The sequence below is a fragment of the Trypanosoma cruzi genome, genomic scaffold (genome assembly GCF_000209065.1).
Source record: "Trypanosoma cruzi strain CL Brener 1047053516747 genomic scaffold, whole genome shotgun sequence".
Classification (NCBI taxonomy): Eukaryota; Euglenozoa; class Kinetoplastea; order Trypanosomatida; family Trypanosomatidae; genus Trypanosoma; species Trypanosoma cruzi.
The window spans coordinates 241675-254498 of NW_001849531.1; the positions used below are offsets into that span (position 1 = coordinate 241675).

Genomic DNA, 12824 nt, shown 5'->3' on the forward strand with positions numbered 1-12824 from the left:
TTGGCCGGGAAATCGAAAAACAACTCTTCGTTTCCCCCTCCCTCTTCTCTCTCAGAAGATATCGTTGCCAGTACTTCTCTCGTACTGAAAGGGAGATGCAAATTGCATCTGTAGTGTGCACACTTTATTTACCATATATTATTTGTTGTTGCCCAACACCGACCGGCCCCCCGTGGGTTGAGTTGGAGTGTGCCTGTTTGGACCCGAAAGGTGGTGAACTATGCCTGAACAAGGTGAAGCCCGGGGAAACTCGGGTGGAGGCCTGTAGCGATGCTGACGTGCAAATCGCTCGCATGATTTGGGTATCGGAGCGAAAGACTCATCGAACCACCTAGTAGCTGGTTCACATCGAAGTTTCCCTCAGGATAGCTGGTGCTTGCTTGAAAAAGTATTGTGCGGTAAAGCAAATGATTAGAGGCATTGGTGTTCTTAGAATATCGACCTATTCTCAAACTTTAAATGTGCAAACAAACCGCGCCTTAGCCAAAATTTTTTAGCAAGGCCGGACAGACAAGAATTAAGGCACCAAGTGGGCCTTCTTCGGTAAGCGGAGCAGGCGATGCGGAATGAACCGCTTAGGGATATGTGGCGTCAAAACTTATGGGCTCATTCTCGATACGTGAAAAGGGTGTTGGTGGATAGGGACAGTTGGACGGTGGCCATGGAAGTCGGCATCCGCTAAGGAGTGTGTAACAACTCACCAACCGAATCCACCGGCCCCGAAAATGGATGACGCTCAAGCCCAATTAGTGATTGCCCATTATTCCTTTGGTAAGGGCGGCAAAAGGCAACTTTTGTGTGCGTGAGAAAGTGTAGCCCTTCCGATGTAGATGTGGCGTGGAGGTAAGGACGAAGCTGATGGCGTGAGCCTCAGATGGACCAGCCTCTAGTCCAGATCTTGGTTGGCGCAGCAAAGATCTAACGGAAAACTATTTAACATGCAACGTTGGATACTGAGCAGAATAATCTTCTGGGCAGCTGGCCGGATCCTGAAATTATCTCAAGAAACCAAACAAGTTAGGAAAAAAGGTTCGTTAGTTAATTGCTTCAATGTTTTATTTTCAATACATAGAATTCTGTGGACCACTAGCATCGTCCTTTGTCTCTCTCAGTTAGGATTTTAAATATTATTACTTACGAAGTGGCGGACTTTGGTTTCCTCCACTCACAAGACCCCGCCGCTCCCCTTCGCAAGTCCCACCCCCTCGCCAAGTCCTGAAGTGTAAAAACACAACCGCGTGATATGCCGTCTGCGGGGGTTGTCCGCTGATCGCACGTAGGCAAAGGATGCCTGTATTCCGCGAGAGTCCAAAAACTCATAAATCCGTTGCAGCTCCCACGTCAACGCGTGTGATTTTGGGCTGCCTTTATTCGCCGCTCCTTGTAGCGAAGTGTTGCCCACCCAAACGTCCATGGTGGATGGCAAGATGGCGGAAAAGGCCGGTAAGGCTAAGCGTACCGCGCGTGCCTCGGCCTGCATGATAAGAAAAGGCTTCCTCTCCCATTTTCCTCCGGCAATTTTAACGTCGACGGAGTCTGGAATTAAAACGGCTCCCCATCCACGGAGCGATGCATCCGTGATGATGGCGGCCGATGCCTTTTCCGTGGGCTTGATGATTCGCTTGCGATTATATTCTCGATGCTGTGCCCTCATCTCTCGCCCAAACCAGCCGCTGACAGCGGAAGGTTCGCCGGGGATTTCTCCTGCACAATCCCCCGGTTAAGTGCGGATAATCGTCGTCGCACTGCCTTGATGAAAAGGTAGTAGTCGCATAATTGCGTGCCCAAAATGGCAGCCGCGTTTAAAAAGCGTGACGCCATAACCTCCATTTCCGCGATGGTTAAAGAATTGAGCGACAGCACGGCGCATACAGACCGGAAAAACCTTCCACTCAGGGGCACCGCTCGGCGTGAGTTTCATCAAACCGCACCCCCAGGAAGGTGCACTGAGTGGCGCCCGATTCGCGGTCCTCCCCTATCGTTGCGCGACGGCCGTCCGCATTACGAAGCACTGGGGCTCCCCACAATGTCGCGTCGCTTTTAGACCCTGCAATGCGTATATTACCGATCCAAACGTCGATACGCACCAATGGAGGTGCAGCCCAGAGGAAGTGAGTCACCGTCGTCACCCCCGCAATTGCCGAAGTAATAATCTGGAGAATTTCTGGGCTGGCCTTGTATCCCATTGGGAGCCGCGTGAGCTCCTCCAGCGTGCCGTCCTCCACGCGGCATCGAAAGAGATGCCGAGTCTCCCGCGGTAAAGAGACTTGAAAAAAGGATGCCTTTAAATCCAGGCAGGGAGCGGCCTCGGCCATCACAGGCGGCAAATAATGGGAAATGTGTAAAAGAGGGAAATTCGCCTCATAAGGGTCGTCTCTGTTCTTGTCGCGTGGCCACGCAATCCATCGTCGTCGTAAACCGGTGGTTTTCTCCTCCACAACCGAAAAAGGTCTTGTCCATCCGCCTGTTATTGTGGACGAAGCGTCCTCGATAATTCCTGCTGTTCGTAACAATCGCGCGTCAGCGGTTGGAATCCTCCGTGAGTTTCGCGCGCTTTACCGGAGGAAGACGGAGGGAAAGGGGACCGCCCGACGAGTCCCCAAACTTGCATGAGTCTCTCCAAGGTGGCCGGGTTCAACCGACTCATGATCCACTTTGGTATTCAATACGGGCACGTTGACTCGCTGTAACGGGATAGCGTGTTCATCTTGTAGAGTGGCCAGACGCGTCCTTGTCGCTTGTCTCGTTATTGTAGCAGCATGATTGTGATTAAAATCATGAAAAAACGTTGCTCTGCTCTCAACCAGGGTTCCTGCCCTTCCGCAGCCTCTCCCCTTCACATCAATGCGACCGGCGACGACACCTGGGTCAGCATTGTGTTGCAATTCCCCAAATATCGAACAGTATTCTGGGGAAGGTCGAACGGATTGACGCGCTTCGCCAACTGCGTGATCACGTGTGGGTCCAAATTGTGAGTCTCCACGGTTTGAGCAGCGCACCTCAACGCACCGCGTTTTGTGGAATGCGCCGTGGCACACCAAGTAGCCAGAGCTCGTTCGACTTGAGCATTAGTAATATTCGCGAGATTTTCGTTGTGTCAAACGCGTCCTGCCCTCGTATCCTGACGAACCGTGAGGCGCGGTGGGGGTCCGCCCTCGCCGTCTTTCGCGCCACGGACCAATCCAAAATTAAGGTACCGTCCGGCTCCAGTGTGAAATTGTCGGGGGTTAAGGCCGCAATCTCAAACCAACATCTCGCAGTCATCCACGCAAGTCGAAAAACAACCCGTTCCTTCCAATCGGCCAGGCTGCGGATACATTCCTCGGTCCCTTTCTTTGTCGATGAGCGGACCTGCTTCTTTTCCGATCGCGCCGCGATTTTTTGCAACCCCAGAATCACTATGTCCAGCGGGGCCCGATTCATTTGCAACATGGACCGCAGCATCCTGGCGTGCTGCGGTCTGGTCCGTGGAGCCACATCTAGCACAGCCATCAAAAAGGTCACGCGGCTCTCCTCGCTGATCCGCTGTTCGTGCGTGCGGCAAAAGGTTGCGAATTGCCCCGCTAGAGACATTGCCTGCTCCCACGCTGGCGGGGCACGCATCTCTCGAGCCGCCTCGTTCGCCCTCCTCCTGTGCCTGGCCCGCGGCGGAACTGTCGGTGTTTCGTACCACAGTCGAGCGTCGGTAGCGGATAAGCGCCATTGCCCTTCTCGACGATTGCGTCGGGCAATTCGAAAGTCCGGATGAAGCGTCGGTGGCGCGGTGCGGATGGTGGGAGGCGGTGGAACGGATGAGGCTGCTGTCGTCCGCCTTCATAGGCAGCGGGCGGCCCCTCCGCCGCTTTTTCACGGCCATCCGCGCTGCGAGTAATTCCCTCTGGGTGCGCCTCGGGCATTGCATGTAGACGCTTCGTGCCCACAAATGCGACACAACCGGCATCACGACAATCGTTGCGTCCCTCGCCGTTCCGCGAGAAGCTGGGCTGCCCCCGCAAAGGCGTCAGCTTCATGTGCGGCAGTGTAAAGACGGGCGCGCGGTTTGGAAAGCCGGATGCTATGTTCGGTTGCGATCGTGAGCTGCCTCCGGAATGTATTCAGTAGGGACCTGCCTGAATCCATGAACTGATCGGTGGGATCCCGCTCCGCTCCCAGCACGCCGATCCACTCGACCAAATTGTCAAAGGCAAATTGAGCGTGGCCTTCCGCCTGTTGCCAACAATCGTATGCGCCCCGAAGGTCGACAACGACTCCGGAAACGCTCTCATTCCAAACACGCGTGGCCCAAGTGGTGGCGTCGAAAGCGGGAAAACACCGTTCCTCTTCTTCTGTGCCAGAATGGGCGTCCAAGAGAAAGTGCGGGAAGGTAAAAGCGTGGAAAGACGGAAATGTGGCCACCCAAAATCACCCTGAGACGTCTGGAGAATAACCTGCCGTCTCTCTCGCGCCGGACTTCGTTGGGCCGTGCGTAACGGTTCGCCGCGCTCCTCTTGCGCTAACGCGTGCCTCTCGTTCCTGTAGTTGGGCGCGGTTAGCCTCCACTTGCCGTTCGCGTCCGGCGAGCACGTATTCTCGTTCTGCAATAAGGCCGTCGACGACCGCAATGCGACATTCGCACGCCGATAGGCTGCTATTATGCGCCTCTTCCACCTGCGACTTAAGCCGGGCGCTTCCATTCCGCACTTCCGCGACGGTGTGGGCGTGGTCCGTGCTCAAGCGATCCCTTTCAGGAATTACGAGCCCCTTGCTGGACCCTCAACTCCCGGGCCGCTCCCACACAATGGGCAGGAGCGATTGAGTCTCAAAATTTAATACTTGAGGCGCCCGGCGATTCGCAATATGTCCTGTAAGGCTCGAATCCTCCCTGTGATTGGCGATGTTTCCCAAAATCAAGCGCAAGCCTGTCATCGGGGTGGCCACAGTTAGCGTTGCATCCGACGGGCTGTTTTCATCCACAACGGTGAGCTGCACCTGGATAGCGCCATGCTGGCGTACCAATTCTGAAATAGGGACACCAATATCGCTGGACTGGGAGGCCGAGTAAAACAAGCCAATGCCATTTCCTTAAACCAACCTCGCTGTGTCTGTAAACATGAAATAAAATAAGTAAAGTCCTCTACACGTCAATTTTCCCCTGATGTCCTTAAAGTCGTGGCCTGCCCAAAATTCGCAAGACGGAAAAAGTGTCATAAAAACGTGTGTGTTCGTTTTGGCAGGGATACATACATATATGCATTCATTAGGGTTGGCCAGCTCCCCCGCGATCATTCTCTTCGCGAGCTCCTACGAAGTCACACCGTTTTGTTGGGAGAGTGGAGGTGCATCGCCAGTGGGGGAGAACGGGCCCCAATTTTTGTTGTTAACAGTTGCAAGGTAATCCATCCATCTTCCCACGGTTAGCTTTCTTTTTCACCACAGCCCAAACTTTCTGCAGCGCTGGTTTGCCCATCATGACCCCGGTGCCTTCCCCTTTCCTGTGCAAAAATGCCCGCCACCTTCGTGTGGAAGCGACAACCCGCAAAAACAACAACAACAACAAAAATATGCACGCATAAATAAAAACGGCAAAGAAAGAAACAGAGCATGCGTCTGGATGAGGCTTCCTCCTCCTCCCGCTCCCACGCAAGGAAAAAATACAGGAAACAAAATATCGCAGTTTGATTCCGTACCCTCGCTGTCCTCAATTTACATAAAATTCCTCCAACGCTTAATAATAAATGGGCGCCTTGTGAACTTACCGAGTGGCAGTTTTTAAAAAAAGCCTCTCCACAGTCACCGGGCTCCCCGCCGCGTGGGGAGTAGTGAAGGGGGCGAGCGAGACGGCAGAAAGGAAATTATACTCGCTGCCTTCCAACGCGGTGTGTTCGAAAATAAAAATCAGGTGGTCAGTAAAACAAAACAAAAACACACACGCACATACTACAATTGGGTTCAACAAGAGGCGCCGTCTTCTGCGGGGCCCTATCTCCAGACGCACATTCGTTCTAAAGGCTTCTTCGCGTCTCGTGTGGTCGGTGGCTTTTCGGGTCCACCCGCATTCGGAGACGGAGAAAGCATTCATGTGTGCCGCTGGACCCCGGAACCAAAAGACGACGCCAATGTGGATGGAACAAGATCCGTTAAGTGGGGGGGCGTCTGATGGCTCTTTTTACACACTCTGCCGGCCCCGGGCCGAGGAAATCTTTCAAGAAGGTGCGCATAAAGGCGCACATGACGGAAAAAAAAAAAAAAAAAACGAAAAAAACACACACGGGGGCCGATCATGATTATTGGCAAGAATTTAAAAATCAGCAAATAAAAACAAACAAACAAAAACAAAAAAAAAAAACAATGCAGTATATGCCCACATTTTTGTGTACACATGAAAAAAGTGCAGACAGCAAAAATAACAACCAGAAAGGTGTGTCTGCCATATAAAAATTGATAGATAACTGCTTACAACGGGTGGTTTCTCACCTTTTTTTTTTTTTTCTCCTTCCTTTAAATTGATCCTCACCTGCTATTTTACCTATTCAACTTGGTAATACTGCTCTTCAAGTGAGAGTGGGTTTTTTCCTTGATTTTCGTGGGCCAATTGGTCCACAGTTGGATCGGAATTCCTCTGTGACGGTCTGTGTTTCGACAGGTTCAAGGGGCTTCCATTGCTTGAGCTAATCGAATGCTCACCCGAGACGTATGCCTCCATCACTTGCCCCAAATGCCTCGAGAAGGAGCTTGTGCACGCCGCATATCCAGGCAGCGAGGTCCCCAGAAACCGTTCAACGAGATCCTTGAACATTTCCATGGCAGTCACAAATTCCTGCTTCTTTCCCTGGTATTTAATGGTTGCGCGTTCGCGGTTTTTACCCAACTTGGCGTAGGACTTGCTTTCACCAAGCGGACGGTTCTTCCTTGCGAAATCCCTCTCCATTTCGCCAATCTTGTAGCGGTACGTATCCTCCGCTTTCTTCAACTCCTTCGCGCGCTTGTACAGCTTGTAGACTTTATTCCGTTCGGCCATAAGAGGTGGGAGGCCTTCCTTCACATAACGTGTGATGTCCATCTGCAATCCTGATAGAGTCGGCCCATCCCTCAGCTTCCGCATTCCCTCCTTAAACCCATCAGCCAAGCCCACCATGTTCTTGCTGCTTCCCCCCGCGATTTCCACAAAGCATTGTGCCACCTTCTCGAATGAATTCATCAACATTTGGTATGTGTTGAGAGTTTCGGCAATACTCTTCTCAAAAAGCTTAAAGGTTTTGGTAATGTTCTCTAGGTACACACCGTTTTCATCAAGTTCCTTGTCTGCGGTTTGAGGAATCTTGGAGCAGCAAGACATTTTTTTCTTCTTTTGATGTCCTTTGTTGAATGCAATGGTAATTCTTTTTTAAATCGGTTTCTTTTCGTAATATGCCTGACACTTATGGCCCTTGTGGGTCCTTCCCTTCGGTACACAAATATTTATATGTGTATTATATTGCCTATTGGCGTATGTATGTGTATGTGTGTGAGTTTTTGTTACCTCCGACTTCTTTCCGCAGCAAGTGTTATGAGAGGGAGAGAGAAAGGAAGAAAAGGGGAACTGCAACGCTGCAGGGCGCCTCGGAAATTCCTCAAAAACTTCGTGTACATCACCTTCCGCGCCGTTTGTTTTTGTTGGCCTCCTTTTGACACACTTCTTCCCCCCAGTCGACCTCGCACGGGGGTGCGTGCTGGAGACATCGCTCTCTCTCTCTCTCTCTCTCTCTCTTTCTCTCTCCCTCACACACAGACACACACAAAGGGATGAAGCCAATGGAAAAGGACAACCGAGGAAAAATAACAAAAACAAACCAAACCAAACCAAAAAAAAGATGGCCATCCCCAACAACCATCCATCCTCCCACTTTTTTTTTTATTTCGCTCATTCTACTTGCGGTCCAACAGTTGGCGTCCATGTTGAATTGACTTCGTGTACGCGCTTGTCTTCCGCACCACGCCCAGCAGCAAATGCACCACGTAACGCAAAAACACCGAGATCACCTGCTTCAACTCGTACGCCTTAAAGGCATCTTTCCTGAATATCCCAAAGAGAGACGTGGACCCAATCTCATCGCAGCGGCGAAACAACAGGGAAAAAACAACAAATCCCAAAATAACTCTAATAATGGCCATGATGAGAAGCTGCACAATACGTGAACACCTCGATCTCTTGAGAAGTTCCAAACGGCGCTGTGTGACGAGAAAGCCTGCATACGCCACCGTTGGAGCCCAACTGACAGCTACTGATACCATTGCTTCGTCCAATATTGCCTTGTACGTCAGACCACGCCATGTGACACCCATTGCCACCAAACGCAGCGGTGCAGCAGCGACAGCCGTGACAATGGATGCGTGCATTAACCCGAGCGGAACAACTTTGTGGTACACAAAAGCACGTAAAACACTTGCACCTACAGCGGGAAAAAGGGCGCCATGACACTTTATTTTATCCCAAATGTGTTTTACCTGATGATTGGGAGGAAGAGCGGGGTAATCAATGTACTGCATTGTCAATTTCTGCAAAACCACAGTTGACACGACATCCTGTACTATGTCCTCAACCAAACCCCATTCCTTTGGCACGCCATATGAACTCGGCACGCGGGAGCAAGCTGCCGCACGACGCAAGGCCGGGCACAAAGAAGTTTGCTCTTGGTACTCTTCATTTGCCATGAGACATAACGGCTCCGAAACATTTTGCAGAAATTGCGCTGCCAAGTCAGGATGCTCATGAAGGAGATCATTTAGGGAAGAGGATGTTAACTGGTATGTTATTGTTCCACTCACGGCTGCCTGAACTGTTTCCGTCGCAAAGCTTTGGGTAATAAAGTCATACATGGCCACGGTCTGTCCACGTCCAATGTATCTTGGGGGAATGGTTATTGTGTTATCGCCGAGGCGCGCCACCAACCCACCATCCGCTACCACCCACATACTGACATGACGATCGCCTCGGTATGTTAGATAGTCCCCGCATGCATGAATGCGTCTTGCAAATTTCCGCGCCACAGCTTTAAGTTGATGTGACGTGCACCTTGAAAAAAGAGGAAGATTTCTCAATAATTCATCTACAGAGAACGTACTTTTGGAGTCCAGTTCTGGAGCCACATCAGAGAGCGCCTCGACTCCAGGAAGAAGGTTTCCCTGAAGTAGCTCTAAGCACGAGACCCCGCCTCCGGAAATATGGGAAAAATATGAGGCCAGACCAAACTGTTGAACAGCACGGGCCGTGCTACGTCCACCAATGATGGATAATTTTCGTTCCTGTGCAAGAATAGTGGCAAAAGCACGTGTGCCTTCATGGTACCCCAAACTGGTCCAGCCAAACGTACCGGCCCAATATACACACTCACACTCACGAATGTATTTTGCAAAGAGAGCAATTGTATTGGAAGCACAATCCATGGCATACACATCAGAAGGAATAGCCATAGACTCTACAACGGCAGCAGATGCGTCATTGATTTTTGTCAATCGCTTCGATACCACATGATCGACAGGCAAAACCAACTCCACCCCTTTCGCTTCACATAAAGACAAGATTTCCTCGGCTAATTGTGTACATGTAATCGTTTCCTCCTCAAAGTCCCCACCGCGGCTATTCAGTAGTTTCCGTTTTACCACCTCGGGTAAATTCAACGACTTCCCAGAGCTTAATCCTTTGGCGGACAAAAATGGTATTTTTAATAGTCCCGCGATGAGGATCTTGTCCACCCTGCCTATTAAACTGCGTATCATGAGTAGTTTCTCAGGAATATTCGTCCCGGCAACCACCACCGCAATCGGCCGTGCGGGGTGGGTAAGGAACTTGGAGAAAAATGCCAACTCGCGATCCACAGAAAGTCCTGCAGCACCGTGGTATAGAATTTTGGGAATTGCCGTGTTGCTTGCGTGGTTCTTGCTAGCTGTGGCGAAGGATTCATTTACAAACACATCAATATCTGCTGCAAGAACTTCAGCCATGGCCATTCGTTCTGCCTGATCCGAGGAGGTCTCATTGCGGTAAAACTGCAAGTTTTCAAGCACCAATATCTCTCCCGGTTTCAGCTGATGCAACGGGGGACGCAAACAATCCGAGGCAAATTTCACCGTAACGCCTGGTAGAAGTTTGGCAAGTTCCTCTACGAACGGGAACGTCGAGACAGGCGGAAATTCCGCCTTCGGGAACACTCGATGCAATGCATCAAACTTTGCTGCGTTCTCCAGCTGAGAAAACACAAGTGTTTTGCCGGTGTTGCCGTCAACAGAACAGGTGGATGGGAGCACCAACCCTGGCACGCTCTTCAACACCTCCATCTTCATACGGGAAGAGATCGAGAAGAAAAAGTTGCTAAATCCCCTGCCTCCTTCTCGACGGAAGGCCACAATCGCATCCTCGCGTTGTTGCCGCGGCAAATTTAGTGGAATACCGCATAAGGGTCCGAACGACGCGCCCACCACCACTGCTCCCTGCTTCTTTAACAGGTATTCGATGGTGTTGAGTGTGGCGTTGGAATCGGTGGTTTCCCCCAAAATGTTCTGCGGATCCACCAGGACAAAAAACTTCTTGTTTTTGAGCGGCCAGATGTCGTACACGGCACGCTTCGACCCCAAAACTGCAACGGACATCAATGTACCCTTTTTAACGGTGAATATAATGTTATATATTTACACCTCAAGTCTTTTTTTTTTTTTTTTCTTCCTTTTTCTCCTTTTTTTTTGCTGTCTCCTTCACACGTATTACTTTTATTATTCTTTCTTTTTGTGTGTGTGTGTGTGTGTGCGTGTGTGTATTTATGTATTTATTCCGCGGCAAAACAAATGTGTGGCCCTCCGTTTTATTTTGATTTCCCGCTGATCCTCCCCCTTTGGACAACCCCCAATTCACTGCAATTCCGCTGGCTGGCCGTGGCGGCGGTGGGGAGGCGCAAGAACAGCGAGAGGAAGGGGACGGGAGCAAACCGTGAGGAAAACAAACACCCCGCGGAGAGAAAAAAAAATAAATAAATAAATAATAATTGAAAACAATATGTGTGCGTGTGTGAATGCGGGGAAAAGCAAACAAATAAGGATAAATAAATACAATAAAAACACCAACTAAACAACAAACAAACAAAAAAAAAAAAAAACACAACACCGTCTTTTTAGTTTACTCGCTATTTCGGTGATGTCGTCGCGCCATTTTGGCTCTTAACTTCTTCACGGTCATGTGATCAAAATATTGTGCGGTAAACTCGTCCGGGCCTCGTCATGGCCATCCCTCCTCTTCCTCTTCCCTTTTTTTTTTTTGTTTTGTTTTCCCCTTCACCGCAGCGAAGGGGCGGGAATGAAGCCTATATATATATATATGTATAGTTAATTTTTTTTTTAAAAAGAAAAATCAAGAATTTCTCACTGGCTAAATACGTCCACTGCGGGTGCACACAGACCAAAGACAGATTCTCTTTCACGTCCCTATGAATTTAAAGAAGAAGGACGACCGAACAAGGAACAAAATAAACACACATTTTGGCCCATTTCCGTTATTATCTATTCTGTTTCCATTGGCAATGAGAACGAAAGCATCTACTTCATTCCCCGTACCAGCGTGCTTCCTCCGCCCCTCCACTCCTCCCCCTTTTTTTTTCTTCTTCTTTTCACCACCTCTACTCACTCGTCTAAAAGACGGATGCCCCACACAGGGATCCACGGGTATATAAATAAATATATACCACACAATAATCAAATCGGACGAAAAAAAAAAAAAAAAAAAAAACAACTCAACAAAAAATAAAACAACCATCGGAGGCACATGTACAAAAACAAAAGGCAAAAAAAAAAAAGTGCATCACAAAGTTATATAAACGACAATCCCCCATGGTCGTGATTCTGATTAAATTTAGTTAAAATCCCACGGGGTTTGAAAAACCTCGGTTGCTGCTATGATGCCTGTGGTGTTACCCCTACAGCTGCAGCCATCGCTTCCTCGACAGCACACCAATTTCCACCCACCCTTCGAAGCAATTCCAAACCTTCTTCTGGGGCCAATCCAAACCGGTTACCTATACGGCATACCTGAATACTCTCTAGTATATTCTCTCCTGCTAGTGTGGCGCAGTGCTCATACATGCTCAGCGGCACACCTCCAATGTCGTTGAGCACAGTTATTAGCTCTGCATCATTGCTCACATGTTGACTCAATGCCAACACCACCTCCATTGGTACATTCTTTTTTCTGCCAAGTACCTCAGCACGACTGCGATCGTCTCTGGGACTAAAAAGAATACGGCACTCACTCAAGCTGATTTGAGTACTAGCGTTAGCATCACCCTTCTTTGACGGGCTTGCTGCGTCCCCTGGAAATGGGTACAGTGACACCATATCGTTCGTTATTAACCAACGACCAGCATCATTTTGCTGAACGGAAATTAAGCGTGAGAAGTTGCGATAAATAACCACTCGATCGTTGCTTGACTGATTTTGCGGGCTGAGATGGGTCCACGCCATCACACCATGCAGCGTTACCACCGTCACTGGCACCTTCATCATCGCGGGTGATGGACCAGAAAGATACGTATTGTCCAAGAAAGAGGCACTTGCACTGCTGTGCACAAAATGTTCTACCAAAAAATTTTTTGGATACAACCAATGCTCCAGTTGTGAGCATACTTTTGTTCGCCCACACGCCACAACACTTGACTTCACGCCGTGTAGTAGGTTGTGGTTACTTTCAGTCTGTTTGAGACGGAAACTAACAATTTCACGAACAACATTGCGCTGTGTACCTCCCACCGGAGAGCTTTTGACAGTCCGTGCCGGAGTACTTAACGCGGCCTCCGGCGACGAGAGGGAAATACTCAGAATGGCCT

At 49.8% G+C, this 12824-nt stretch overlaps 3 protein-coding genes and 1 non-coding gene across 4 annotated transcripts, besides 18 other annotated features; 1 reads left to right on the top strand and 3 right to left on the bottom strand.

Annotated features, from left to right (window-relative positions):
• Positions 1 to 1664: part of a sequence feature (areas merged during assembly that could not be assigned to a particular haplotype. This can correspond to areas where the two haplotypes were merged or to regions with more than two copies in the genome that were merged during assembly.) that runs on past the window's edge.
• Positions 54 to 952, top strand: Tc00.1047053504153.50 (the record flags this gene model as incomplete). Its single annotated transcript, XR_008255220.1, has 1 exon — positions 54 to 952. It is a non-coding gene; the product is annotated as a ribosomal RNA large subunit alpha, 5' & 3' partial (ribosomal RNA).
• Positions 933 to 5282: a mobile genetic element.
• Positions 962 to 1182: a mobile genetic element.
• Positions 1665 to 4625: a sequence feature (areas not merged during assembly with more than two copies in the genome that could not be assigned to a particular haplotype).
• Positions 4626 to 5533: a sequence feature (heterozygous, Esmeraldo-like haplotype).
• Positions 5143 to 5282: a mobile genetic element.
• Positions 5534 to 5635: a sequence feature (haploid, non-Esmeraldo-like haplotype).
• Positions 5636 to 5790: a sequence feature (areas merged during assembly that could not be assigned to a particular haplotype. This can correspond to areas where the two haplotypes were merged or to regions with more than two copies in the genome that were merged during assembly.).
• Positions 5791 to 5878: a sequence feature (areas merged during assembly that could not be assigned to a particular haplotype. This can correspond to areas where the two haplotypes were merged or to regions with more than two copies in the genome that were merged during assembly.).
• Positions 5879 to 12824: a sequence feature (heterozygous, Esmeraldo-like haplotype).
• Positions 6215 to 6241: a microsatellite.
• Positions 6290 to 6324: a microsatellite.
• Positions 6506 to 7315, bottom strand: Tc00.1047053504153.30 (hypothetical protein, conserved; the record flags this gene model as incomplete). Its single annotated transcript, XM_815809.1, has 1 exon — positions 6506 to 7315. The coding sequence occupies one exon, from the start codon at positions 7313 to 7315 to the stop codon at positions 6506 to 6508; it is 810 nt and encodes a 269-aa protein (XP_820902.1).
• Positions 7701 to 7739: a microsatellite.
• On the bottom strand, positions 7885 to 10605 carry Tc00.1047053504153.20 (phosphoglycerate kinase, putative; the record flags this gene model as incomplete). Its single annotated transcript, XM_815808.1, has 1 exon — positions 7885 to 10605. The coding sequence occupies one exon, from the start codon at positions 10603 to 10605 to the stop codon at positions 7885 to 7887; it is 2721 nt and encodes a 906-aa protein (XP_820901.1).
• Positions 10659 to 10697: a sequence feature (A-rich).
• Positions 10740 to 10768: a microsatellite.
• Positions 10970 to 11112: a microsatellite.
• Positions 11311 to 11350: a sequence feature (AT_rich).
• Positions 11710 to 11731: a microsatellite.
• Positions 11896 to 12824, bottom strand: Tc00.1047053504153.10 (hypothetical protein, conserved; the record flags this gene model as incomplete). Its single annotated transcript, XM_815807.1, has 1 exon — positions 11896 to 12824. A coding segment is annotated over one exon (929 nt), but the record flags the coding sequence as incomplete, so codon positions are not given.